Source organism: Passer domesticus, chromosome 5 (genome assembly GCF_036417665.1).
Source record: "Passer domesticus isolate bPasDom1 chromosome 5, bPasDom1.hap1, whole genome shotgun sequence".
Taxonomy (NCBI): domain Eukaryota; kingdom Metazoa; phylum Chordata; class Aves; order Passeriformes; family Passeridae; genus Passer; species Passer domesticus.
The window spans coordinates 102907-130746 of record NC_087478.1 but is presented as its reverse complement, the minus strand read 5'-3'; the positions used below and the strand labels follow the sequence as shown (position 1 = coordinate 130746).

Sequence of the window (27840 nt, the reverse complement as noted above, 5' to 3'; positions counted from 1 at the left end):
CCTAGGCTCAGCAATGAACTTTTTGCAGGTGGTTTGGTGATTAAATGAACTTTTTGCAGGTGGTTTGGTGATGAAATGAACTTTTTGTAGGATTTTTGGTGATTAAATGAACTTTTTGCAGGTGCTTTGGTGATTAAGTGAACTTTTTGTAGGTTTTTTGGTGATTACATGAACTTTTTGTAGGTTTTTTGGTGATTAAAGGAACTTTTTTTAGGTTGTTTGGTGATTAAATGAACTTTTGGTTGTTTGGTGATTAAATGAGCTTTTTTTAGGTTTTTTTTGGTGACTAAATGAACTTTTTGCAGGTTGTTTGGTGATTAAATGGATTTTTTTTGGTTTTTTTGTGATTAAATGAACTTTTTGCAGGTGGTTTGGTGATGAAATGGACTTTTTGCAGCTGGTTTGGTGATGAAATGGACTTTTTGCAGCTGGTTTGGGGCTGAAAATGGCTTTTTTGTGAGTGAGTTTCGTTCTTGGTGCAAGGCCTGTTGGTGGGAGCTGGGTCAGGAGGAATTGTGGGGACTAAAGAAGCACCAGCCTGGTTTCCTGAACCTCCTAGGCTCAGAAATGAACTTTTTGTGGGTGGTTTGGTGATTAAATGGACTTTTTTTAGGTGGTTTGGGGCTAAAAATGGCTTTTTTGTGAGTTTCATTCTTGGTGCAAGGGCTGATGGTGGGAGCTGGGTCAGGGGGAATTGCTGGGATTAAGGAAGCACCAGCCTGGTTTCCTGAACCTCCTAGGCTCAGAAATGAACTTTTTGCAGGTGGTTTGGTGATTAAATGAACTTTTTTTGGTTGTTTGGTGAGTAAATGAACTTTTTGTAGCTGGTTTGGTGATTAAATGAACTTTTTGCAGGTAGTTTGGTGATTAAATGGATTGTTTGTAGGGTTTTTTTGTGATTAAATGAGCTTTTTAAGCAGGTTGTTTGGTGATTAAATGAACTTTTTGTAGGTTGTTTGGTGATTAAATGAACTTTTGGTTGTTTGGTGATTAAATGAGCTTTTTTTAGGTTTTTTTGGTGACTAAATGTACTTTTTGCAGGTGGTTTGGTGATTAAATGGATTTTTTTTGGTTGTTTGGTGACTAAATGAACTTTTTGCAGGTGCTTTGGTGATTAAGTGAACTTTTTTTGGTTGTTTGGTGACTAAATGAACTTTTTTTGGTTGTTTGGTGACTAAATGAACTTTTTGCAGGTTGTTTGGTGACTAAATGAAATTGTTGCAGGTGGTTTGGTGATTAAATGGATTTTTTTTTGGTTGTTTGGTGACTAAATGAACCTTTTGCAGGTAATTTCCTGATGAACTGCCCCGTGCCCTGTGTAATTTGCCCCCTGAGCAGAGCTGGCCGGGCTGGCTGAGCCTGGAGCAGGGCTGGCTGTCCCTGCACTGGGGCTGGGCTCGTTCCCCTTCTCCAGAGCTGCTGCCTTGCTGGGAGCTCCTTGTGCTGAGCCAGCCTTGGGAGTTGTGTGTTTGTGCTCCATCCTCACCCTGGAGCCCGCCTGAGTGATTAACTCAGCTTTGTTAATGAACTTTTACATAGAAATGGCCGCGTGCCCTGGAGAGAAAGGAGGGACAAACCCTCCTGGGGCAGCCCCAGTGCCCTCGTTCCACTGGGAGGGGGAAGGGGATCATTCCTGGGCTCAGAAATGAACTTTTTGTAGCTGGTTTGGTAATGAAACGAGCTTTTTTTAGGTTGTTTGGTGATTAAATGAACTTTTTGTAGGGTTTTTTTTTGTGATTAAATGAACTTTTTGCAGGTGGTTTGGTGACTAAATGAACTTTTTGTAGGTTGTTTGGTGACTAAATGAACTTTTTGCAGGTTGTTTGGTGACTAAATGGATTTTTTTTGGTTTTTTGGTGATGAAATGAACTTTTTGCAGGTTTTTTGGTGATGAAATGAACTTTTTTTAGGTTTTTTGGTGATAAAATGAGCTTTTTGCAGGTGGTTTGGTGATGAAATGAACTTTTTGCAGGTGGTTTGGGGCTGAAAATGGCTTTTTTGTGAGTGAGTTTCGTTCTTGGTGCAAGGCCTGTTGGTGGGAGCTGGGTCAGGAGGAATTGTGGGGACTAAAGAAGCACCAGCCTGATCTCCTGGACTTCCTAGGCTCAGAAATGAACTTTTTGTGGGTTTTTTGGTGACTAAATGAACTTTTTGCAGGTTGTTTGGTGACTAAATGAAATTGTTGGAGGTTGTTTGGTGACTAAATGAACTTTTTGCAGGTTGTTTGGTGATTAAGTGAACTTTTTGCAGGTTGTTTGGTGACTAAATGAACTTTTTGCAGGTTGTTTGGTGACTAAATGAGCTTTTTGCAGGTTTTTGGGTGACTAAATGAACTTTTTTTGGTTGTTTGGTGACTAAATCAGCTTTTTGCAGGTGGTTTGGTGACTAAATGAACTTTTTGCAGGTAGTTTCATGATGAACTGCCCCGTGCCCTGTGTAATTTGCCCCCTGAGCAGAGCTGGCCGGGCTGGCTGAGCCTGCAGCAGGGCTGCCTGTCCCTGCACTGGGGCTGGGCTCATTCCCCTTCTCCAGAGCTGCTGCCTTGGTGGGAGCTCCTTGTAGTGAGCCAGCCTTGGGAGTTGTGTGTTTGTGCTCCATCCTCACCCTGGGGCCCACCGGAGTGATTAACTCAGCTTTATTAATGAACTTTTACATAGAAATGGCCGCGTGCCCTGGAGAGAAAGGAGGGACAAACCCTCCTGGGGCAGCCCCAGTGCCCTCGTTCCACTGGGAGGAGGAAGGGGATCGTTCCTGGGCTCAGAAATGAACTTTTTGGAGGTGTTTTGGTGATGAAATGAACTTTTTGCAGGTGGTTTGGGGCTGAAAATGGCTTTTTTGTGAGCAAGTTTCATTCTTGGTGCAAGGGCTGGTGGTGGGAGCTGGGTCAGGGGGAATTGCTGGGATTAAAGAAGCACCAGCCTGGTTTCCTGAACCTCCTAGGCTTAGAAATGGAATTTTTGTGGGTGGTTTGGTGATTAAGTGAACTTTTTGTAGGGTTTTTGGTGATTAAATGAACTTTTTGCAGGTGCTTTGGTGATTAAGTGAACTTTTTGTAGGTTTTTTAGTGATTAAATGAACTTTTTTTGGGTTGTTTGGTGATTAAATGAAGTTTTTGCAGCTGGTTTGGTGATTAAATGGACTTTTTTTGGTTGTTTGGTGATTAAATGAAGTTTTTGCAGGTTTTTTTTGTGACGAAATGAGCTTTTTGCAGGTAATTTCATGATGAACTGCCCCGTGCCCTCTGTAATTTGCCCCCGAGCAGAGCTGGCTGTCCCTGCAGTGGGGCTGGGCTCATTCCCCTTCTCCAGAGCTGCTGCCTTGGTGGGAGCTCCTTGTAGTGAGCCAGCCTTGGGAGTTGTGTGTTTGTGCTCCATCCTCACCCTGGGGCCCACCGGAGTGATTAACTCAGCTTTGTTAATGAACTTTTACATAGAAATGGCCGCGTGCCCTGGACAGAAAGGAGGGACAAACCCTCCCGGGGCAGCCCCAGTGCCCTCGTTCCACTGGGAGGAGGAAGGGGATAATTGATTTAATTGCTGTGACAGTGGCACCTTGGATTGCTGCAGGGATTTGTGTGCAATTCCTTGGCGTGCAGGAAGCTCCTGCACCTTTTCCTGCAGCAGCACTGGGCTGCAGTTTCCTGCTCTGGGGCTTTGTGGTGGTTTTATGTGGCGGGTGACCTGGAAAGGAGGAAAAATTTATGAATTCAGCTGTGAGTGAGCAAGGTGCTTGTTCCTAAATCACTTGGGGTGTTTCTGCTTTGGTCTGAGAGAGAAAAAAAGGGAATTGTGGTTGTTGTAACGTCACCAGGTCTGTGATTCAGGTTTGGGATTTGTGCTAAAAACCCCAGGAAATTGTGTGTAAACCCTGCCTGAGCTGCTCCTTTAAAGCACTTTGATCAAAGCCAAGTGGGGGGAAGCAAATCTGATCCCTCTGGGAATTCTGGCAGGGAGAGAAGGGAACAAATCCCATCCTCTGGGGTTTGGGAGGGATCTCTGAAAGTCACAGCACCCTCAGCTCCCCAACTCCAGATCATTTCCACGTGGGATTGGAAGGAGCTCTGCAGAACAACTCTGAGATCCACCAGGGCAAAAATGGAGTTTGGAGGTGCAGGGGAGCAGGAGAGGGAAAATCCGCCAGGATTCTGTCCTGGCAGGCCCTGGAGAGCTGTGGAACCCTTACCCAGCCACAGCATCCTGACCAGGGCTGCAGATGGGGTTCAGAGGAGCCTTTCCAAGGTGTGGGTGTTGCCTCAGCACTTCAGCAAGAATTTTGGGTGCTAATCCCTTCCTGGCTCGATGTCCATCCTGATTTTCCAGTGCTTGTGAGCTGCCCTGTGCCTTCTCTGCTGCACCTGAGCAGCACAAGAGCAGAATTTCACTTGTTCTTGAAAAAAAAAAGTGTTTTTATCAGTGTTTTGAAAGGAACAGAAATCCTCAGGAATGATCTTCCCTGAAAAAACCCCCTGGTGGGTTCTTCAGATTGGGTGGTGGGAAATGTGCAGGGAAGGCAAAGCAAGATTTTCCTCTGTGTTACTCTGGGTGAAAGGAATTGCACTGATCTCCAGCTTAATTTCCACATTCACTTGGCTTTTATTTCCTCCACCTTTGCTGGAGAAATCCCAGTGGGTTTGGAGATTTGTTCTAAAGCTCTTTTCTTTGAGGATTGCCAGATAAGAACCAGGAAGGCTCAGAACTGCTGGAGCTTCTGGAATTCTGGAACAAACAACTGGGGAACGCCTAAAACTGGAGAGGAGAAGTTCAGATTGAATCTTAGGAAGAAATTCTTCCCTGTGAGGATGGTGAAACCTTGGCACAGCCTGGCTGGGGCTGCCCCTGGAATTATTTAAGACCAGGTTGGACACTGGGGTTTGGAACAGCCTGGAGAGGAGAAGTTCAGATTAAATCTTAGGAAGAAATTCTTCCCTGTGAGGATGGTGAAACAGGTTGGCTGGGGCTGCCCCTGATCCCTGGAATTATTTAAGACCAGGTTGGACACTGGGGTTTGGAAGAGCCTGGGACAGTGGAGGTGTCCCTGCCATGGCAGGGGTGGCACTGGATGGCTTTGAGATCTCTTCCCACCCAAATTTTGTGATTCTGTGGGACAGCAGTTCTTCCTTCTTCAGGAGACAAATCATCCCCAAAATATCTTTGGGAGACCTTGCTGCTGTTGTGGTTGGAGCAGAGAACACCTGGTGGGAGGCAGTTCCTGCTGGGAGTTTGGATTTGAAGCCAATTATTGAGGAATTCGAGTTGAAGGAGCTTTGTGAGCACAGAGCTGCCTCATTGTCAGTGGCACTGTCCATTTCTGTGGGCTCTGAGGCTGGGTTTGGTTCAGGCCCAGCTTGCCCAGGCTGGAATTTCAGTTGGTGCTGCCTCAGCTCTGAAAACCATGGGTTAAAAACAAGTGGGATCAGGAAATGCATCCCTGAGTATTCCTAGTGGGGATGGAAGGAACTCTGCAAAACAGCCCCACACTGGAGAGAACTTGGTTTTCCTTGGTGTTGGAGAGGCTTGGGGAGCCGGACAGCAAAATTCCCACTGGATTCTGCTCCTGGCAGGATCCTGCTGGGATCCTGTTGGGATCCTGAGCAAAACTCCTCTGGATTCTGCTCCTGGCAGGCCATGGAGGAGGAATCCTGGAATCCTGTTGGGATCCTGAGCAAAATTCCCACTGGATTCTCCTCCTGGCAGGGCATGGAGGAGGGATCCTGCTGGATCCTGAGCAAAACTGCCCTGGATTCTGCTCCTGGCAGGCCATGGAGAGATCCTGAGCAAAACTCAGGATTCTGCTCCATGCAGGCCATGGAGGGATCCTTCTGGATCCTGAGCAAAACTCTCCTGGATTCTGCTCCTGGCAGGCCATGGAGGAGGAATCCTGGAATCCTGTTGGGATCCTGAGCAAAATTCCCACTGGATTCTCCTCCTGGCAGGGCATGGAGGAGGGATCCTGCTGGATCCTGAGCAAAACTCAGGATTCTGCTCCTTTCAGGCCATGGAGGAGGGATTCTTCTGGATCCTGAGCAGGATTTTGGAGGTGTTTCCACCCCCCTGGGATGTTTCAGCAGCTCGAGGTTCAGTTTGTTGGTGGGAAGCCTCTCCCAGGCCTAGTTTTTCTTGCAGAAAACCTCCACAGTCACTAACGAGAGTTCATGAAAGCAGCTCTCAGTTTCACACTTCCCTAGGTCAGTGTTGGGCCTGAGTTGGAGCTGAGGATCAGCAGCTTCTCCCTCAGTCTCTGTGCTCCATTCAGCATCTTCTGCAGGCAGGGAAAGCTCCTGGCAGTGCATGTGGGCTCTGCCTCCAGAGCTGCACCTGCTCCATGCCAAAGCTAAATTCAAGCTTCATTTATTTTTATTTGAAAATATTTCCTTGGACACTTTCTCCTTCCTGCCACAGAACTCTTTTATCTTGTTTAAAATCAAGACCTTGACATAATTCTAGATTTTTTTTTCCCCCTGAATAAGCCCTTGGCAAAGCTCAGCTCTTGGCCCCCTCTGCTTTGAGTGCAAACATCTCATCCCAAGGGATTTCCAGCAGGAGGAGATGGATGTTTGTCCCTCTGGGGCTTCATGTCCCTGTTACTGAGGTGCTCTGAGGCACTTTCTGAATGGCTGTGGAGGTTTGTGCACGTGAAAAAGCACAAAAACCTGACCCAAACTCCCCTGGAGGAAAAAAGCATCTTAAAATAATTCTTTTTTTTTCCTGTGAATACTAAATTGGAGAAGTATTTGAATATATCAGCAATCTCATTTAACAGGCCTGCTGCATTCTTGTAAATAGAGTTAAAATTTCTGAATGACTGTGGAGGGTTCTGCAAGTGAAAAAGCACAAAAACCTGACCCAAACTCCTCTGGAGGAAAAAAGCATCTTAAAATAATTCTTTTTTTTTCCTGTGAACACTAAATTGGAGAAGTATTTGAATATATCAGCAATCTCATTTAACAGACCTGCTGCATTCTTGTAAATCATGTGCTGAGTCCCAAAATAGAGTTAAAATTTCTGAATGACTGTGGAGGTTTCTGCAAGTGAAAAAAGTGAAAAAGCACAAAAACCTGACCCAAACTCCCCTGGAGGGAAAAAGCCACATCTTAAAATAATTCTTTTTTTTTTCCTGTGAAGACTAAATTGGAGAAGTATTTGCAAATATCAGCAATCTCATTTAACAGACCTGCTGCATTCTTGTAAATCACGTGCTGAGTCCCAAAAATTTCTGATTGACTGTGGAGGTTTCTGCAAGTGAAAAAGCACAAAAACCTGACCCAAACTCCCCTGGAGGGAAAAAGCCACATGTTAAAATAATTCTTTTTTTTTCCTGTGAACATTAATTGGAGAAGTATTTGAATATATCAAAGCAATCTGCATTTAACAGACCTGCTGCATTCTTGTAAATAGAGTTAAAATTTCTGAATGGCTGTGGAGGTTTCTGCACGTGGAAAAGCACAAAAACCTGACCCAAACTCCCCTGGAGGGAAAAAGCATCTTAAAATAATTCTTTTTTTTTCCTGTGAATACTAAATTGGAGAAGTATTTGAATATATCAGCAATCTCATTTAACAGACCTGCTGCATTCTTGTAAATCACGTGCTGAGTCCCAAAATAGAGTTAAAATTTCTGAATGACTGTGGAGGTTTCTGCAAGTGAAAAAAGTGAAAAAGCACAAAAACCTGACCCAAACTCCCCTGGAGGGAATAGGCCACATCTTAAAATATTTTTTTTTATCCTGTGAAGACTAAATTGCAGAAGTATTTGAATATATCAAAGCAATTTTAACAGGCCTGCTGCATTCTTGTAAATCACGTGCTGAGTCCCAAAATGGAGTTAAGCCTTGGCCTTGGGGTCAGGTCTAGCCCAGCTTTGGGTCAGGCTCAGCCCTGTGGTTTCACAGCCAGGGTTTCTCTTTCACCAGGGGTTCAGCACTCCTGAGTCCTCCCAGAGAGGAGACAAACCATTGCCAGCACTGGAAAAAAAGCACAGATTGTGTTTTCTCCTCTGAAAACACCCCTGGGATTCGTGGCTGCTCTGGGGAGTTGATGGTTTGTGCCTGGAGCACTCGGTTCCTCCGGGGTGTCCCATCCATGGAACCCAGCTGCTCTGGGAGTGATGCAGACATCAGATGTGGTGCTGCAGCTGGGGGACAGTGTGTGGCCACCAGAGCTACCCCAGCCCCACCTGGGTGTGCTCCTGGACCCAGCTCTGCCTCAGGGCGGGCAGTTCTGATTCCTGATTATTTCCTGCTCCCAGGGTGGAATCCTGGGGTGTTCTTGCCTCTCCAGTCATCCCAGAGAGCTCCTCCCTGTGTGATCCATCAGGAGTTTGCTCATTGAGGCTTGCCTCTAATTAAGTGTTAATTGCCCCTCTTGGAGGCCTGTGTGGCTTTTCCTGGGCTTGAAGGTGCTGGTGGAGGTGGCTCTGTCGCCGTGGTCACACACGGGGACATCCCTTCAGCTTTAGTGATCCCAGCTTCGTTCCAGCTGCCTTCCACCAGATCCAGTCCCCTTGAAACTTCTGTGCCAGCTTCTCCTCACCTTGACCAAAGCTGCTTCTGACCTTGACCAAAGCTTCTTCTGACCTTGACCAAAGCTTCTTCTGACCTTGACCAAAGCTTCTTCTGACCTTGACCAAAGCTTCTTCTGACCTTGACCAAAGCTTCTTCTGACCTTGACCAAAGCTTCTTCTGATCTTGACTAAAGCTTCTCCTCACCTTGACCAAAGCTTCTTCCCACCTTGACCGAAGCTTCTTCCCACCTTGACTGAAGCTTCTCACCTTGACCAAAGCTTCTCCTCACCTTGACCGAAGCTTCTCCTCACCTTGACCAAAGCTTCTTCTCATCTTGACTAAAGCTTCTTCTGACCTTGACTGAATCTTCTTCTCACCTTGACCAAAGCTTCTTCTGACCTTGACTGAAGCTTCTCCTCACCTTGGCTGAAGCTTCTCCTCACCTTGGCTGAAGCTTCTCCTCACCTTGACCAAATCTTCTGACCTTGACTGAATCTTCTTCTGACCTTGACTGAATCTTCTTCTGACCTTGACTGAATCTTCTTCTGACCTTGACTGAATCTTCTTCTGACCTTGACTGAATCTTCTTCTGACCTTGACTGAAGCTTCTCCTCACCTTGACTGAAGCTTCTCACCTTGACCAAAGCTTCTCCTCACCTTGACCGAATCTTCTTCTCACCTTGACTGAAGCTTCTGCTCACCTTGACCGAATCTTCTTCTGACCTTGACTGAATCTTCTGACCTTGACTGAAGCTTCTCCTCACCTTGACTGAATCTCCTCACCTTGACTGAATCTCCTCACCTTGACTGAATCTTCTCACCTTGACTGAAGCTTCTCCTCACCTTGACCGAAGCTCTTCTCCGTGCCAGGATCCTGGGCTCTGCTTTGAGGGGGTTTGGTGTTTTTGTGGGATGGAGGGAGGGGATTCCTGTGCCCCCACTGCATGGCCCATCCCGTGGAGGCTGAGCACAGTTCTGGACAAATCTGTCCCAGTCTGGTTGCTCTAATGCAAAATCATCAAATAACAGGATGTGGAATTGTTTTAGTTGGAAAAGTCCTCTGAGATCATCCAACATTCCCAGCACTGCCAGGGCCACCACGTCCCCAAGTGCCACATCCACAGGGCTTTAAATCCCAACAGGAATGGGGATCCACCCCTGTGCCAGTGCCTGACCCCCTTTCCAGGAGGAATTGTCCCCAAAATCCCCCCTGAGCTGCCCCGGCCCAGCCTGAGGCCGTTCCCTCTCTCCTGTCCCTGTCCCCTCCTGGGAAATGGATTTTTGTAAAATTTGATGGAAAGTTTATATAGTTCTGTATATTTGTATATAAATATTGAGAAAAGGTGTGTTGATTTAGGAAGGTTATTGAATAGGGATGACCTTGCTGAGAGAGATTGAATTGGAAATAAGTTTTAAAATAGGGTTTTGTAAAAAGCTCAGATATTTTAGACAATTAGAATGTGTTTTACTATTTATTGAGATTGATAATAGAGTAAAATTTTGTAAAACACCTCTCAATTACCCCATCTCTACAAAAAGTAGGAAAACCAAAATTCCCTCCTGCCAGGGACTTGTGCAGAGCCACCAGGGCCCCTGAGCCTCCTTTGCTCCAGGCTCAGCCCCTGCCCAGCTCCCTCAGCCCCTCCTGCTTCTCCAGACCCTGCCCAGCTCCTTTCCCTTCATGCATAAATGACAATATGTACCTGCCTTCTTTTTTTTTTCCAGTTGAAACTTTTTAAGGGAGCAGCAGAGTGCTGGGGAGGGCAGTAAATGGCTTTATTTCTGCAGGAGCAGGGCAGTAAATGGATTTATTTCTGCAGGAGCAGGGCAGTAAGTGGATTTATTTCTGCAGGAGCAGGGCAGTAAATGGCTTTATTTCTGCAGGAGCAGGGCAGTAAATGGATTTATTTCTGCAGGAGCAGGGCAGTAAGTGGATTTATTTCTGCAGGAGCAGGGCAGTGCTGCTCCATCCAGCATGGAATGGGAAGCACCTTGTGTTCTGTGTGCTCCTGGGCCAGGAAAAGCAGGTTTGGAGGAGAAGCTGACTTGCTTTGTGCTGGGCTCAGAGCAGCCAGCTCGGCTGCAGGCTGTCTCCAGGGAAAAGCTGACTTTTCCTTCTGCCTTTTCTTTATTATTCCGGTTTCTTGGCACGAGGCTGGGTGGAAATCAGCCAGATGGAAATCAGCAGCAGCTCCAGAGCAGGCAGGGCAGGCTGGAGGCTTTGCTGGAGCAGCATTTCCTTCTCCCCAAATCCCTGCTTGCATCCACGAGGTGCCTTTGGCTTCCCAGGAAAGGTGATGGGGTCACTGGTGACCCAGGGAAATTTGCCATCCTTGTGTGAAACTGGGAGGGATGCCTGTGCAGTTACTGAAATTGGGAGGGATGCCTGTGCAATTATTGAAGAATTCTTTTTTTTTTTGGTGTGATTCCTTCCCTCAGGCAGGTAAAACCTGCTGGAGAAGTGGCCAGCAAGGGATTTTTTCCAAAGCAAAGCTGCATTTCCAACAAGGCAGCTCTTGTGTGCAGTGAAATGAAAGCTCAGCAGGCAGGCCCAGGTTGCTGTTCAGTTATTGATCCACAATTCCTGCCCTTGCAGGGCGTTTTTGGCAGCAGGCAGAGCTGGTGTTGTGTCCCAAGGAGTGAAACCCCCTCTGTGCTGGGGTGTCCCTGGTTCACTTGTCACAGGGACCAGGAGAGCCAAGGGACAGCTGTTTGTCCTTCCAGCTTTCCAGGGGTGCTTTGCTGTCCTTTCTCTGTCTTCTGGGGGACTAAAATCAGTTTTGTGCCTTTCAGAGCTGTGGGATTCCTGGAAAAGCCCAGTTCAGGCTCATGGAATCCCAGAATGGTGTGGGATGGAAGGGACCTTACAGATCATGGCAGGGACACCTCCCACTGTCCCAGTGTCCCAAAATGTCCAGCCTGGCCCTGGGCACTGCAGGGATCAGGGGCAGCCCCAGCTGCTCTGGCAATTCCAGCCCAGCCAGCAATTCCTCATGGCCAACATCCCATCCATGGCTGCCCTCTGGCACTGGCAGCCATTCCCTGGCTCCTGTCCCTTGTCCCCAGTCCCTCTGCAGCTCTCCTGGAGCCCCTGCAATGTGCTGGAAGCTCTCCCTGGAGCCTTCCCTTCTCCAGGGAACATTCCCAGCTCTCCCAGCCTGACATTGGATCCATCTCCTCTCCAGGACATTCATGGACCCAGGGGCTTCACTGGGAATCTCAGGAAACCATGAAGGGTCTCCCTTCCCTTTTCCATCCCCATTTTCCATCAAAGTCCCTGGGGATGGATTCTGAGTGTCCCAAATCCCAGAATCCCAGAGCAGTTTGGCTGGGAAGGGACCTCAGAGCTCATTCCAGGGACACCTCCCCTGTCCCAGGCTGCTCCAACCTTTCCTTGGGCACTGCAGGGATCAGGGGCAGCCCCAGCTGCTCTGGCAATTCCAGCCCAGCCAGCAATTCCTCATGGCCAAGATCCCATCCATGGCAGTGGGAGCCATTCCCTGGCTCCTGTCCCTCCATCCCTCATCCCAGGGATCTCTCCTGGAGCCCCTGCAGGCCTGGAATGTGCTGGAAGCTCTCCCTGCATCCTTCCCTTCTCCAGGGAGCATTCCCAGCTCTCCCAGAGCAGAGGGGAGCCCTTGGAGCATCTCCCTGCTCTCCTCTGGCTCAGCTCCAGGTGACTCCAGACCCAGCTCTGCAGAGGGGATCTCATGAGGGCAGAGAATCCAGAGGAAAAAAAAGTTGGGATTTTCCCCAGGAATGTGAGGATAAAACCCCAGGAGCTGTTCAGCAGGACAAAATAATAACAAATAGCAAAGCTGGCCTTGGTGCTACAAAACCCCTTTGCTTCAAGGCAGAAACTCTGAGGGTGCCCTGTGGCAGTGGGAATTCCTGGCTTGAGGGAAACCCATGGATTTGAATTTGGGAATAATTTTAGCCTGGAGTTCTCAAGAAGTTTGCAACAAATCAGATGCTGAAATTCCACCTCTTGCTGCCCCAAGAAACCACAGCTTTTTTTTTTTGTGGCCTCTCTTCTAAAAATCCTTTTTTCTGGTGCCCTGCAGGGCTGGAGGTGTAAAATTAAATGTGAATAACATGCAAGGAGTTGGGGAAAACAGGGAAAAAGGGATAAATATTCCTTAAAGCATCAAATGGGGGTGTTGTATCAGGAGAAGGAGGGACTTGGAGGAGGCAAAGCAGCTTCCAGAGGCTGGGGGCAGGGAGGGGCTGAGCTGAACGTGCTGCCCAGGCAGGGACTGCTCAGTCCTGGAGCCCATCTGCCTTGTGAGGAAACACCCGTGAGCAACCAGCAGCTGCACTGACAGGTCACTGGTGTTCCAAAGTGCTGCTGGCAGGGGCTCCAGAAGAATTCACACCTCTGACACCTCGGGTTTGCACAGAGCAGGGGGTGTGCAGCTCTTCACAATGGAAAAATCAGCTAATCTCAGTTTGAAATCACCTTTTATCGCAAAATACGGTGATTTGTGTGCTCAAAGGCACCTTCTCTGCTTGGGTGGCAGAGCTGGATGGTTTCTTTTTTTATTTTTTGAGTATATTCAGGTGTTTGGTGTTCCTTCAGATTCAGGATGATTCCTGTGGTGGTGTAATTCTCCTGCAGACAAGTGTCTGAATAAGAGAGGACGTTAAAAATTCTTAATTCCTCATCATGACCCTCACCCCATCTCTCACTTCAGTTGTAACCCCCAGATAAATCCACAATTTTATTTTTCCACAGGACATTCCAACTTTCTCCTCCTTTTTACCATTTGTGTTGCTTGCTGAGTATTTTTAGCTAGAGAACTCATTTTCCCAAGCTTGTAACTAATGTTAATTTTCAAGAAATTTAATGAGAGGATTTTTTTTTTAATGAAATGTTTGCCAGGAAAAAGCCACTCAACCCTGTGAGCAGCCAGACCATCTGCAGGCCGGGATGTTCAGCTGGGATTTGGGGAGGCCTGGTGTGAAGTCAAATCTAACCAGTTTTTATGTGATTGCTGCAGGCAAATCCAGCCCTGCAGTGCTGGGTGGCCCTGCATCAGGATGAGGGAATGGGAATTGGACCCTGGAGCAGCAAACCCACAGCGTTCCTGACTGCTGGACAGGCCCTGGCACTCCAGACTTGACAGGTTTTGATGTAGAAAACCCAAAAAGCTTTAAATTGCTTTTTATTCTGAGGAAACAATTTCAGTTTCAGTTTCCTCAATGAGTTCAGCCCTGAAAGGAGAGCCTTGATCCCTACAGGGAGTTTGGGGTGTTCCTGTCCCAGGAGCTGGGCTGTTCCTGTCCCAGGGAGTTTGGGATGTTCCTGTCCCAGGGAGTTTGGGATGTTCCTGTCCCAGGGAGTTTGGGCTGTTCCTGTCCCAGGGAGTTTGGGGTGTTCCTGTCACCCTGTCCCAGGGAGTTTGGGGTGTTCCTGTCACCCTGTCCCAGGGAACTGAGATGTCCTGTCACCCTGTCCCAGGGAGTTTGGGCTGTTCCTGTCCCAGGGAGTTTGGGGTGTTCCTGTCCCAGGGAGTTTGGGGTGTTCCTGTCCCAGGGAGTTTGGGGTGTTCCTGTCCCAGGGAGTTTGGGCTGTTCCTGTCCCAGGGAGTTGGGGTGTTCCTGTCCCAGGGAGTTTGGGCTGTTCCTGTCCCAGGGAGTTGGGGTGTTCCTGTCCCAGGGAGTTTGGGGTGTTCCTGTCACCCTGTCCCAGGGAGTTTGGGCTGTTCCTGTCCCAGGGAACTGAGATGTTCCTGTCCCAGGGAGTTTGGGGTGTTCCTGTCCCAGGGAGTTTGGGATGTTCCTGTCCCAGGGAACTGAGATGTTCCTGTCCCAGGGAGTTTGGGGTGTTCCTGTCCCAGGGAGTTTGGGGTGTTCCTGTCCCAGGGAGTTTGGGGTGTTCCTGTCCCAGGGAGTTTGGGCTGTTCCTGTCCCAGGGAGTTTGGGATGTTCCTGTCACCCTGTCCCAGAGAGTTTGGGATGTTCCTGTCCCAGGGAGTTTGGGCTGTTCCTGTCCCAGGGAGTTTGGGCTGTTCCTGTCCCAGGGACAGGGCTGTTCCTGTCCCAGGGAGTTTGGGATGTTCCTGTCACTCTGTCCCAGGGAGTTTGGGCTGTTCCTGTCCCAGGGACAGGGCTGTTCCTGTCACCCTGTCCCAGGGAGTTTGGGCTGTTCCTGTCCCAGGGAGTTTGGGGTGTTCCTGTCCCAGGGAGTTTGGGATGTTCCTGTCACTCTGTCCCAGGGAGTTTGGGTGTTCCTGTCCCAGGGACAGGGCTGTTCCTGTCCCAGGGAGTTTGGGATGTTCCTGTCCCAGGGAGTTTGGGGTGTTCCTGTCCCAGGGAGTTTGGGGTGTTCCTGTCCCAGGGACAGGGCTGTTCCTGTCACCCTGTCCCAGGGAGTTTAGGTGTTCCTGTCCCAGGGAGTTTGGGATGTTCCTGTCCCAGAGAGTTTGGGGTGTTCCTGTCCCAGGGAGTTTGGGCTGTTCCTGTCCCAGGGAGTTTGGGATGTTCCTGTCACCCTGTCCCAGGGAGTTTGGGTGTTCCTGTCCCAGGGAGTTTGGGATGTTCCTGTCCCAGAGAGTTTGGGGTGTTCCTGTCCCAGGGAGTTTGGGGTGTTCCTGTCCCAGGGAGTTTGGGATGTTCCTGTCACCCTGTCCCAGGGAGTTTGGGATGTTCCTGTCCCAGGGAGTTTGGGTGTTCCTGTCACCCTGTCCCAGGGAGTTTGGGTGTTCCTGTCACCCTGTCCCAGGGAGTTTGGGCTGTTCCTGTCCCAGGGAGTTTGGGTGTTCCTGTCCCAGGGACAGGGCTGTTCCTGTCCCAGGGAGTTTGGGATGTTCCTGTCCCAGGGAGTTTGGGTGTTCCTGTCCCAGGGAGTTTGGGGTGTTCCTGTCCCAGGGAGTTTGGGCTGTTCCTGTCCCAGGGAGTTTGGGGTGTTCCTGTCCCAGGGACAGGGCTGTTCCTGTCACCCTGTCTCAGGGAGTTTGGGTGTTCCTGTCCCAGGGAGTTTGGGTGTTCCTGTCCCAGGGAGTTTGGGCTGTTCCTGTCCCAGGGAGTTTGGGTGTTCCTGTCCCAGGGAGTTTGGGTGTTCCTGTCCCAGGGAGTTTGGGTGTTCCTGTCCCAGGGACAGGGCTGTTCCCGTTGTGCAGATCCATGCCTCTGTCCTCCTTGCAGCTCCTGGCACATTTCAGGCCCTGCATGGGGAGCCTGAAAAATTCCCTTGGCTCCTTCCAGGCTGATAATTGAAACCAGCTTCCATAGCATCATCTCAATATTCCCAACACTTACTGGTGTTACAATTCTCTTCATCATCCTGGGGCTGGGATGATTTATCTTCAGCTCCTCAGGACTCATTTTTGTGGCTTTTGAACTTAGAGATCTGACTTGTGCCCAGATTTTTCTCTTTTCCCTTGACTTTTCCTCTGGCTTTTTGTGGCACCAGGTCCAGTTGGTGATGAGGAGATAAAAGCAGCAAGGCCAAAAGCCTTGGGAGGGATTTGGGTGATTGTTGTTAAACATTTTAGAGTGTGGGATGTGTTCCAGGCTGGGTTGGTAGCTGTGAGCTTGGCTGTGTCCTGCTGTGGGGACAAGGGCTCCTGCAATCAGGAATGTTGAAATCTTTATCCATTATTTGCTTGATTTTTTTTTTTTTGTAAATTTGACTGATGAAAAGTGTGCTGAGAGAGAATGTGGCTGCAGAGAGACTGGCCTGGACAGGGTGGACTAAAATGTCCAAAACTTTGTCTTCCTAAATGATCTTCCCAAAAAATGCTGGGTGTGTGGTTGAGTTTCTGCAGGGATGCTCATCAGTATCCATGAAAGGGGATCCTGGGAATTCTGGGCACAAATCCCAGGAGAAACCTGTGGGGATCACCTTCCTTGTGGGAACCTTTCCAAGTTCTTGGTGCTCCTTTCCTGGGCTTTCCTGGAGCTGTGCTCACTTTCTGAAGGCCTGGAGCAATTCTCATTCCCGGGAGTTCCTTGGGATCCACCAGCAGAACGTGGGTGCAGGAGAGGACATCCCACGTGCCCTCAGCACAGCTGGCTTCCTTCAGGAGTGTGAGCCTGCTCCTTCATTCCTGCCACGTCTGGGACAGAATCCATCCGGGATTGGCTTGTAGGATTTTCACCTTGCGGAAAAAACCACCGTGAGCTGAGGGAACAGCTGGGTCAGAGCCTGCATTCCCTCCCAGACGCATCACCAGGAGAGATGGTGCAGCTTTCTGTGGGAATGGGGGCTGGAAGCTGCTGCTGGGACAGTTCCTGGCCTGGAGAAGCCTGGAGGTCTGCCTGGGCTTCCTGGATTTCCCACCTTCTGCAGTGACTTCCCTTTCCTGAGGGCTTTCTGGAGGTGGAGAAAGCTTGCAGGGTGGAAATGTTCTCTGTGCCAGCTCCGTGCAGCTCTCCCAGGAGTGCTCTCAGCTCTTTTGTTGGTGGCATTCCAAGATTTCCCTTTCCTGGGCATCTCTTCCTTGGAGCAGAAGGGCGAGGGCAGGTGGGTGACCCCAGCTCTGCTGGTAGCTGGAATTCAGCACATTCCAAGGAAGGAGGCCTTTCCCAGCCCCATTTCTGCCATTCCCTGTGCTGATGCCAGGGCTTTGCTGCTGAAATCCACTTTATTTTCAGTCTTTTCTCACTTACAGACTCAGGGAGTGCTTTGGGTGGGAAGGAACCTCAAAGATTCCAACCCAAACCATGGCAGGGACACCTCCCCTGTCCCAGGCTGCTCCAGCCTGGCCTGGGACATTCCAGGGATCCAGGGGCAGCCCCAGCTGCTCGGGGAATTTGTGCCAGGGTCTCACCACCCTCACAGGGAAGAATTTCTGGAATTGTGGTGATAAACAGCGTGGTTGTTCCCAAACCTCTCATCCCAATGTTTCTCCCTTTCATGAACCTAATTCACTCACTGATTTTGTGGTGGGAATTTTGGGTCTTTGGCACAACAAGGACAATATTCAGATATGGCCCTGTGTGGCTCATGAATATTTTTTTTTAATTTTCCAACACCAGGATTGAGTCTGAGTGTGGAAAACTCAGCTTTAATTTACAGTTGGCATTAACTCAGGGAGCTGAGGAGCATTTGGGGCTGGAGCTGCTCAGGATCAGCCTGGGAGAGCTGGTTTTTATTAAGCAGGACTTGATTTAGTCCAAAGTAAAAGCATTTGTGTTTAATCTGGTCCATGAAGCTGCTGGGAGTGTGAAAATGCAGAAAATTAAACATTGTCTGGGCCATCACTGCACACAGCAGGACTCTGGGAATCTGGAATACTCATCCAGGGCTACATTTCCTAAGGAATTAGTACCAAACCAGGAAGTTTTAAAGTTTGAATGCCTTGAAAAGACCTGGGGACAAATGTCCCTGAGCCACGACCCTTCCTTGGGGGGCTCCTCAGCCAAACCTGGAGCGATCCTGCTTTTCCCAGAGGTTCCCCTTGGATTTCAGCAGGAAAACCACCTGCCCTGGGGGCATTTCTGTTCCCACATGCCCTCTGGGAGCTGCTCCTGGGGACTGCTGGCTCACTGAGCTCCTTGCTCAGTGCTTAGGGCAGAGCAGCTCCTGCTGAACCAGGAAAATTCCAGAGCAAAAATTCCAAAAATTCCAAAAAAAAAAAAAAACTTTTCCCTCTCCCCTTGAGAATGAGGTTGTTGTGTCCAAACCCTTTTGGAGCTGGCACTGTGGGAAAAGTCTGTCCAACAATAATAATGCAAGTTATTATTGCAGTAAATCCCGAGGGACCCCACAGAGGGCACTGGGGTCTCCTGACAGAACCTGCCAGTGTGGGGTTGGCACCTGGGGGTGCAGCAGCCTCTCACAGCCCCTGGGGGCATCCAGCACATTTCAGGGGTTGGAAATGGTTCAGGTCAGGGCTCTGAGCTGGGAATTCTTTGTTCCTGCTGGGTTGGGAACATTTCAGTGTGTGCCCAGGTGGCATCAAGGTCTGAATTCCTGCAGTCCTGGGCAGGCTTGGTGCCATGAAAGCAGGAAACCTTTTCCATCTAATGTGGAAAAAAGGAATCCTGTGGCTGGAACATTGCTGCCAAGCCCTGCTGTGATGTGAGGCATCTTTTTATGAAATATTCCCTGTCCCTTCCCTCAGAGGGGAGCAGCCTCAGTGCTGCAGAGCCAGAGTGGGAACCAGCCTTGGATTTCCTCCTGCTGCCCTTGTCCTTCTTCCCCAGACCACTGAGAAAGGTAATTGCTGCAGGATTTTATCCCAGTCCATTAATCCTGATTTACAGCAGAATTCCTGGTCAAGCTTCAGTGCTAAAACACCACCAGGAATTGTCTTAACTGAGCCTGGCTTGGAATAAAAATTTCCTGCCTTTCCTTTTGTGTTCCCTTCTTTCCCACTTCCCTTTCCCTTTGTGTTCCCTTCTTTCCTTTTGTATTCCCTTCTTTCCCACTTCCCTTTCCCTCTGTGTTCCCTTCTCCCAAAGCACTTTGATTCTTCCCTGTTGTTCTTTTCACACCATTTCCCCCCAGACTCAGGAGATTTTTATTTTTTTTTTTTGGTCTTGCAAGTCAGATTAATGTGAGATTGCCAGGATTTGCAGGGGAGCTGTGGGAGGGGAAATGGGATTCATTGGAGCAGTGGATTTATTTCAAACACGTCCCAGTGCTCTCCCAAATCTGAGTTTGCTCTGTGCAGGAGGGGATGGAAAATGGAAAAAACTCTGAGGATTCATCCCAGGGTTCCTCAGGGCAGGAGGGGAAAATGGAAAATGGAAATTCTGAGGATTCATCCCAAAGTTCCTCTGTACAGGAGGGGATGGAAAATGGAAAAAACTCTGAGGATTCATCCCAAAATTCCTCAGGGCAGGAGGGGATGGGAAATGGAAAATGAAAAACTCTGAGGATTCATCCCAGGGTTCCTCTGTGCAGGAGGGGAAAATGGAAAATGAAAAACTCTGAGGATTCATTGCAGTGTTCCTCAGGGCAGGAGGGGAAAATGGAAAATGAAAATTCTGAGGATTCATCCCAAGGTTCCTCTGTGCAGGAGGGGAAAATGGAAATTCTGAGGATTCATCCCAAGGTTCCTCTGTACAGGAGGGGATGGAAAATTAAAAGAACTCTGAGGATTCATCCCAGGGTTCCTCAGGGCAGGAGGGGGTGGAAAATTAAAAGAACTCTGAGGAGTCATCCCAAAATTCCTCAGGGCAGGAGGGGATGGACAATGAAAACTCTGAGGATTCATCCCAAAGTTCCTCTGTGCAGGACTGGATGGAAAATGGAAAATGAAAATTCTGAGGATTCATCCCAAAATTCCTCAGGGCAGGAGGGGATGGGAAATGGAAAATGAAAATTCTGAGGATTCATCCCAGGGTTCCTCAGGGCAGGAGGGGATGGAAAATTAAAAGAACTCTGAGGATTCATCCCAAAATTCCTCAGGGCAGGAGGGGATGGACAATGAAAACTCTGAGGATTCATCCCAAGGTTCCTCTGTGCAGGACTGGATGGAAAATGGAAAATGGAAAATTGTGAGGATTCATCCCAGGGTTCCTCTGTGCAGGAGGGGATGGAAAATGGAAATTCTGAGGATTCATCCCAAAGTTCCTCTGTGCAGGACTGGATGGAAAATGGAAAATGAAAATTCAGAGGATTCATCCCAAAATTCCTCAGGGCAGGAGGGGATGGAAAATGGAAAATTGTGAGGATTCATCCCAAAATTCCTCTGTGCAGGAGGGGAAAATGGAAAAATTCTGAGGATTCATCCTAGGGTTCCTCTGTGCAGGAGGGGATGGAAAATGGAAAAAACTCTGAGGATTCATCCCAAGGTTCCTCTGTGCAGGGGGGAAAATGGAAAATGAAAATTCTGAGGATTCATCCCAAAGTTTCTCAGGGCAGGAGGGGAAAATGGAAAATGAAAAAATTCTGAGGATTCATCCCAAGGTTCCTCAGGGCAGGAGGGGATGGAAAATGGAAAAACTCTGAGGATTCATCCCAAAATTCCTCAGGACAGGAGGGGAAAATGGAAAAAACTCTGAGGATTCATCCCAAAATTCCTCAGGACAGGAGGGGAAAATGGAAAAAACTCTGAGGATTCATCCCAAAATTCCTCAGGGCAGGAGGGGAAAATGGAAAAACTCTGAGGATTCATCCCAAAATTCCTCAGGACAGGAGGGGAAAATGGAAAAAACTCTGAGGATTCATCCCAAAATTCCTCAGGGCAGGAGGGGATGGGAAATGGAAAATGAAAAACTCTGAGGATTCATCCCAGGGTTCCTCAAGGCAGGAGGGGAAAATGGAAAATGAAAAACTCTGAGGATTCATTGCAGTGTTCCTCAGGGCAGGAGGGGAAAATGGAAAATGAAAATTCTGAGGATTCATCCCAAGGTTCCTCTGTGCAGGAGGGGAAAATGAAAATTCTGAGGATTCATCCCAAGGTTCCTCTGTACAGGAGGGGATGGAAAATTAAAAGAACTCTGAGGATTCATCCCAGGGTTCCTCAGGGCAGGAGGGGATGGAAAATGAAAATTCTGAGGATTCATCCCAAGGTTCCTCAAGGCAGGAGGGGATGGAAAATTAAAAGAACTCTGAGGAGTCATCCCAAAATTCCTCAGGGCAGGAGGGGATGGACAATGAAAACTCTGAGGATTCATCCCAAGGTTCCTCTGTGCAGGACTGGATGGAAAATGGAAAATGGAAAATTGTGAGGGTTCATCCCAGGGTTCCTCTGTGCAGGAGGGGATGGAAAATGGAAATTCTGAGGATTCATCCCAAAGTTCCTCTGTGCAGGACTGGATGGAAAATGGAAAATGAAAATTCTGAGGATTCATCCCAAAATTCCTCAGGGCAGGAGGGGATGGAAAATGGAAATTCTGAGGATTCATCCCAGGGTTCCTCAGGGCAGGGCAGGGTGGGGAATTGGCTTTGCCAACGTCACTGTGGTCACTTGGATGTGTCAGGACACTGAAATTCCATGTGGGGCTCGGGATATTTGGGATATTTGGGTCAGCAGGCTTTGGGTGGATTCCTGGGGGTTGAGTAAATGGGTTTTGTTCCCTGGGTTGGGTGTTTTTCCTTGACTTGCTGCATCAGGATTGAGAGCAAACACGAAGTCACAATCTTAGGAGGACTCAACGAATTTGTTGTGAAGTTTTATGGACCACAAGGAAGTAAGTTTGTGACAGAAAAAACAATCCACTGGCTTGGGGAGTGAGGAAATGACATTCCAGAGGGGAAGGGATGAGGAAATGACATTCCAGAGGGGAAGGGATGAGCAAATCCAAGGGGGAGGGAGAGAAATCATCTTGTGAGGGTGGGGAGGGTCAGCTGGGGCAGAGCTTGGAGCTCTGCAAACTCCTTCAGCCCCCCTGGGCTGGCCTAGCCCTGCCCAAAGTTGCATCCTCATGGGAATTTCCATGGGGTTTGTCATTAAAATGGCTTTTCCACCTTAATTAATTAAGCTCCCTCTCCAAAGGTGAGGAGATTATCCCACAGCGCCTGGGTTTAACGGTGCTGGGATCTCCTCCAGGATCTGTTCAGACTGTGTGGGGCAGAGCAGGTAAAAGGCTCTGAAATCTGCCCCAGAGGAGCTGGGGGTTGTTCCTGAGGTGTTTTCCTCAGTGTTGTGTCTCTGCTCAGCTGTGCAGTGCCTGACTCTGCTTTTCCTCCCCTGCAGCACCCTACGAAGGTGGAGTGTGGAAAGTCCGAGTCGACCTTCCTGACAAATACCCCTTCAAATCCCCATCTATAGGTAACAAACCCCCTTTCCCAGCAGGGGCTGGGCCTGGGCTGTGCAGGTGGAGTGCTGCCAGTGAAATGTGTCTGAAAAATGGTTTTATGGGAGCTCAGATCCCAAGAAAAGAGGGATTTTGGGCTTTGGAGGGAGGAGGAGCTGGGGGTGGGGTTTGGCTGCACGTTTGTGTGTTGATCAATCTTTATTCCGTGTGGATTTTTTAAATAATAACTCCACTTATTGTGGAATGGTGAGCAAAGACCACAGAAATCAGTTCTTGGTGTTGGGGTGAGCCCAAATTTCGGGGTCTTTTGTCCAAAAGTGGGTGGAAGTTCTTCCCCTGAAGCCTCCATCCTCTTGGAGCAGGGAATACACATGTGGAAGAACAGAAACCAGGGATTTCTCACCAAAAACCTGCTGGCTTGGCTGGCCAGGCTTGGAGAGCAGCAGGAAATTCCATCAGGGAATGGTTTTGAGCTTGGATCCATCCCTGGGGAGCAGAAACCCCCTTGGGTGCCCATTCCAGCCCTTTGGAGCTGGCAAATCCTGGCTGCTCCCTTCAAACCCCCCCTCGGGCTCAGGTTTTATTTGGGAGCTCTGTGGGAGGAGGAATTATCTGTTCCAAGTGGGAATTGTGCATTTTGGGAGGGAATGCTGCTGTTCATACATTATTTTAATTTGGTTTTTTTAAATTTGAACCTGTGAACCCCAGGAATGTACAAACATTTCTGAGTGCAAACCCAGGAACCTGCAGCTCTGAGGAGCCTCCTCTTCCTCCCGAGGCAGCTCTGGAATTCCCAGTGGGAATTCCCAGTGCTTGCTGCCTGTCCTTTGTCCTTCCCCACTCCCCAAACCCCTTAAATCCTGGAATGGTGTGGCTTGGAAGGGATCTCAAACCTCACCCAATCCCAGGCTGCTCCCAAGCTCCCTCTGCTCACATCTCTGAGCTCTTTTGGCCTTTCTCAAGTTGATTTTCTCTCCGTTTTCCATCTCCCTCCTGTTTAAATCTCTTGTGTTTCCATTGGTTTATCCCAGACCCCACGAGGAGCTTCCCTCACTCCACGAGTCTCTGCTCAAGTGGCTGAAAAACTCTTATTTTCTTCCCAAAAATCTACTTTTTTCCTTCCCAAAATCTCCCTCTTGCTGGAAAATCCCTTTTTTCCTTCCCAAAATCTCCCTCTTGCTGAAAAAACCCTTTTTTCTTCCCAAGATCTTGCTGGAACCTCATTTTTTTCTTCCCAAAAATCTGCTTCTTGACGGAAAATCCCTTTTTTTTCCTTCCTAAAATCTTCCTCTTGCTGGAAAATCCCTTTTTTCCTTCCCAAAATCTCCCTCTTGCTGAAAAAAACCCTTTTTTCTTCCCAAGATCTTGCCAAAACCTCATTTTTTTCTTCCCAAAAAACTGCTTCTTGATGGAAAATCCTTTTTTTTTCCTTCCTAAAATCTCCCTCTTGCTGGAAAATCCCTTTTTTCTTCTTAAGATCTTGCTGAAACATCATTTTTTTCTTCCCAAAAATCTGCTTCTTGACGGAAAATCCCTTTTTTTTCCTTCCTAAAATCTTCCTCTTGCTGGAAAATCCCTTTTTTCCTTCCCAAAATCTCCCTCTTGCTGAAAAAAACCCTTTTTTCTTCCCAAGATCTTGCCAAAACCTCATTTTTTTCTTCCCAAAAAACTGCTTCTTGATGGAAAATCCTTTTTTTTTCCTTCCTAAAATCTCCCTCTTGCTGGAAAATCCCTTTTTTCTTCTCAAGATCTTGCTGAAACATCATTTTTTTCTTCCCAAAAAACTGCTTCTTGACGGAAAATCCCTTTTTTTTCCTTCCTAAAATCTTCCTCTTGCTGGAAAATCCCTTTTTTCCTTCCCAAAATCTCCCTCTTGCTGAAAAAAACCCTTTTTTCTTCTCAAGATCTTGCTGGAACCTCATTTTTTTCTTCCCAAAAAACTGCTTCTTGACGGAAAATCCTTTTTTTTCCTTCCCAAATCTTCCTCTTGCTGAAAAAACCTTTTTTCTTCCCAAGATCTTGCTGGAACCTCATTTTTTTCTTCCCAAAAAACTGCTTCTTGGTGGAAAATCCTTTTTTTTTTTCCTTCCCAAAATCTTCCTCTTGCTGGAAAATCCCTTTTCTCCTTCCCAAAATCTTCCTCTTGATGAAAAAAACCCTTTTTTCTTCCCAAGATCTTGCTGGAACCTCATTTTTTTCTTCCCAAAAATCTGCTTCTTGATGGAAAATCCTTTTTTTCCTTCCCAAAATCTCCCTCTTGCTGGAAAAACCCTTTTTTCTTCTCAAGATCTTGCTGAAACATCATTTTTTTCTTCCCAAAAAACTGCTTCGTGACGGAAAATCCCTTTTTTTTCCTTCCTAAAATCTTCCTCTTGCTGGAAAATCCCTTTTTTCCTTCCCAAAATCTTCCTCTTGCTGAAAAAACCCATTTTTCTTCTCAAGATCTTGTCAAAACCTCATTTTTTTCTTCCCAAAAAACTGCTTCTTGACGGAAAATCCTTTTTTTTCCTTCCCAAATCTTCCTCTTGCTGAAAAAACCTTTTTTCTTCCCAAGATCTTGCTGGAACCTCATTTTTTTCTTCCCAAAAAACTGCTTCTTGGTGGAAAATCCTTTTTTTTTTTCCTTCCCAAAATCTTCCTCTTGCTGGAAAATCCCTTTTCTCCTTCCCAAAATCTTCCTCTTGATGAAAAAAACCCTTTTTTCTTCCCAAGATCTTGCTGGAACCTCATTTTTTTCTTCCCAAAAATCTGCTTCTTGATGGAAAATCCTTTTTTTCCTTCCCAAAATCTCCCTCTTGCTGGAAAAACCCTTTTTTCTTCTCAAGATCTTGCTGAAACATCATTTTTTTCTTCCCAAAAAACTGCTTCGTGACGGAAAATCCCTTTTTTTTCCTTCCTAAAATCTTCCTCTTGCTGGAAAATCCCTTTTTTCCTTCCCAAAATCTTCCTCTTGCTGAAAAAACCCATTTTTCTTCTCAAGATCTTGTCAAAACCTCATTTTTTTCTTCCCAAAAAACTGCTTCTTGACAGAAAATCTTTTTTTTTCCCTTCCCAAAATCTCCCTCTTGCTGGAAAATCCCTTTTTTCTTCTCAAGATCTTGCTGAAACATCATTTTTTTCTTCCCAAAAAACTGCTTCTTGACGGAAAATCCCTTTTTTTTCCTTCCTAAAATCTTCCTCTTGCTGGAAAATCCCTTTTTTCCTTCCCAAAATCTTCCTCTTGATGAAAAACCCTTTTTTCTTCTCAAGATCTTGCCGGAACCTCATTTTTTTCTTCCCAAAAAACTGCTTCTTGACGGAAAATCCTTTTTTTTCCTTCCCAAATCTTCCTCTTGCTGGAAAATCCCTTTTCTCCTTCCCAAAATCTTCCTCTTGATGAAAAAAACCCTTTTTTCTTCCCAAGATCTTGCCAAAAACTCATTTTTTTCTTCCCAAAAAACTGCTTCTTGATGGAAAATCCTTTTTTTTTCCTTCCCAAAATCTTCCTCTTGCTGAAAAAACCCTTTTTTCTTCCCAAGATCTTGCCAAAACCTCATTTTTTCCTTCCCAAAAAACTGCTTCTTGACGGAAAATCCTTTTTTTCCCTTCCCAAAATCTCCCTCTTGCTGAAAAAACCCTTTTTTTCCTTCCAAAAAAAATTTCTTCTTGCTGAAAACCCCCTTTTTTCCTCCTCAGACTTGCTGAAAACCCCCATTTTTCTCCCTAAAAACCTGCTTTTTGCTGGAAACAAGAGCTGAGATGGACCAAATCCTTCCTAGATCTGAGCTGGCTCAGCAGAGCCGAGCTCAGGAAGCCCCAGGGAACGTGCTGGGACCCACGAGGCTGCAGGGAAGCGTTTATTTTCCTTTTTTCCCCCATTTTTGTGCCCCAGCCCAGCTTATCTGTTGGAGGCAGGCCTGGGTGAGGCTCCTGGGGATCCTGCTTATCTCTTTATCCCTGATAAAAGCTGATCCCAGCTGGACTGGGAGGGCTGGGAATGGGAATTCTCCACTGCTGACCCTGCTCTGGGTAATCATTACAGTAATTAGTAGGGGATAAGTTTGTGTGGAAATCTCTGATTTTTAGAGGTGGGACTGAAAGATCTCAGGGATTTTAGAGGTCCTGGGCTTGTTCCTGTTCTCAGCAGAGTTCAGATTGTCCACGTGAGTCCCTCCTTGGAGAAAATGTGGAATCCAGCAGCTTTTCCTTGGGTAAATTCCACCTTTTAGCTTCGACACAAACCCCATCCTTGCACCTTCCCTTGATATTCCAGGCCTGGAGGTGAAATATTCCTTCCATCCTAAAAAATCTCTGAGCCTGGCATGGCTTTTTTATAATAAATAGCAGTTTTTTAGCAGTTTTGGCTTTTCTTTTTGGTTTTATCCTTGATATTTTTTTTTTTTTGAGTTTTTTTTTTTGAGTGTGTCCATGTGCTCCAGAAAAATGATGGTTAAGAATTCCCTTGGAATCTTTTAGAATCTTTAATCCAAGGATGAGAATCTTGGTGTTCTGTCCCAAAGCACCAACCTGAGCAGGAGAGGATTTTCTGGGAAAGGTGAGGAGGTTTTGGGAATCCCTGAAGGAGCAGGGATCTCTTTGTCTCCAGAGAAGCTTTTTTGGACCTTTTCCTGCCAAATCCCATCCTCAGATATCCGTGGCATTTATTCCCTGTTTTTCACCTGGGTCATCATTGCTGTTCCCTAAAAACTGCCCTGGGAATTTCTCATTTTTCCCACACTTGAGGACCTAAACCTCCTGAATTTTTGTCTGGAGATTCCTGTGGCAGCTCCATCACATCCTGTGGTGTTCCAGCCCTGCCTGGATTTGCTGTGGAAATCCTGGATTTTTTGGGATGATTTTTCCCAACAGGAAAAAACCCCAAAAAGGGAAATGCACATCCCAGGAAAAGCAGGAATTGAACAGAAATGCACATCCCAGGGAAAGCAGGGATTGAATTAAACAGAAATGCACATCCCAGGGAAAGCAGGGATTGAATTAAACAGAAATGCACATCCCAGGGAAAGCTGGAATTGAATTGAACAGAAATGCACATCCCAGGGAAAGCAGGGATTGAATTGAACAGAAATGCACATCCCAGGAAAAGCAGGAATTGAACAGAAATGCACATCCCAGGGAAAGCTGGAATTGAATTGAACAGAAATGCACATCCCAGGAAAAGCAGGGATTGAACAGAAATGCACATCCCAGGAAAACCAGAAATTGAATTAAACAGAAATGCACATCCCAGGGAAAGCTGGAATTGAATTGAACAGAAATGCACATCCCAGGAAAATCTGGAATTAAACAGAAATGCACATCCCAGGGAAAGCAGGAATTGAATTGAACAGAAATGCACATCCCAGGAAAAGCTGGAATTAAACAGAAATGCACATCCCAGGGAAAGCTGGAATTGAATTAAACAGAAATGCACATCCCAGGGAAAGCAGGAATTGAATTAAACAGAAATGCACATCCCAGGAAAAGCTGGAATTGAATTGAACAGAAATGCACATCCCAGGGAAAGCTGGAATTGAATTGAACAGAAATGCACATCCCAGGAAAATCTGGAATTAAACAGAAATGCACATCCCAGGAAAAGCAGGGATTGAATTAAACAGAAATGCACATCCCAGGAAAAGCAGGAATTGAATTAAACAGAAATGCACATCCCAGGGAAAGCAGGGATTGAATTAAACAGAAATGCAC

General features: G+C 47.3%; 1 protein-coding gene across 1 annotated transcript in view; it reads left to right on the top strand.

Annotated features, from left to right (window-relative positions):
* Positions 1-27840, top strand: part of UBE2H (ubiquitin conjugating enzyme E2 H) — a 70878-nt gene that overhangs the window by 20075 nt on the left and 22963 nt on the right. The window contains exons 2-3 of the mRNA XM_064421625.1: positions 21512-21588; positions 22095-22169. Of these exons, the coding sequence (XP_064277695.1) occupies positions 21512-21588; positions 22095-22169 (152 nt within the window). The remainder of the gene's footprint in view (positions 1-21511; positions 21589-22094; positions 22170-27840) is intronic.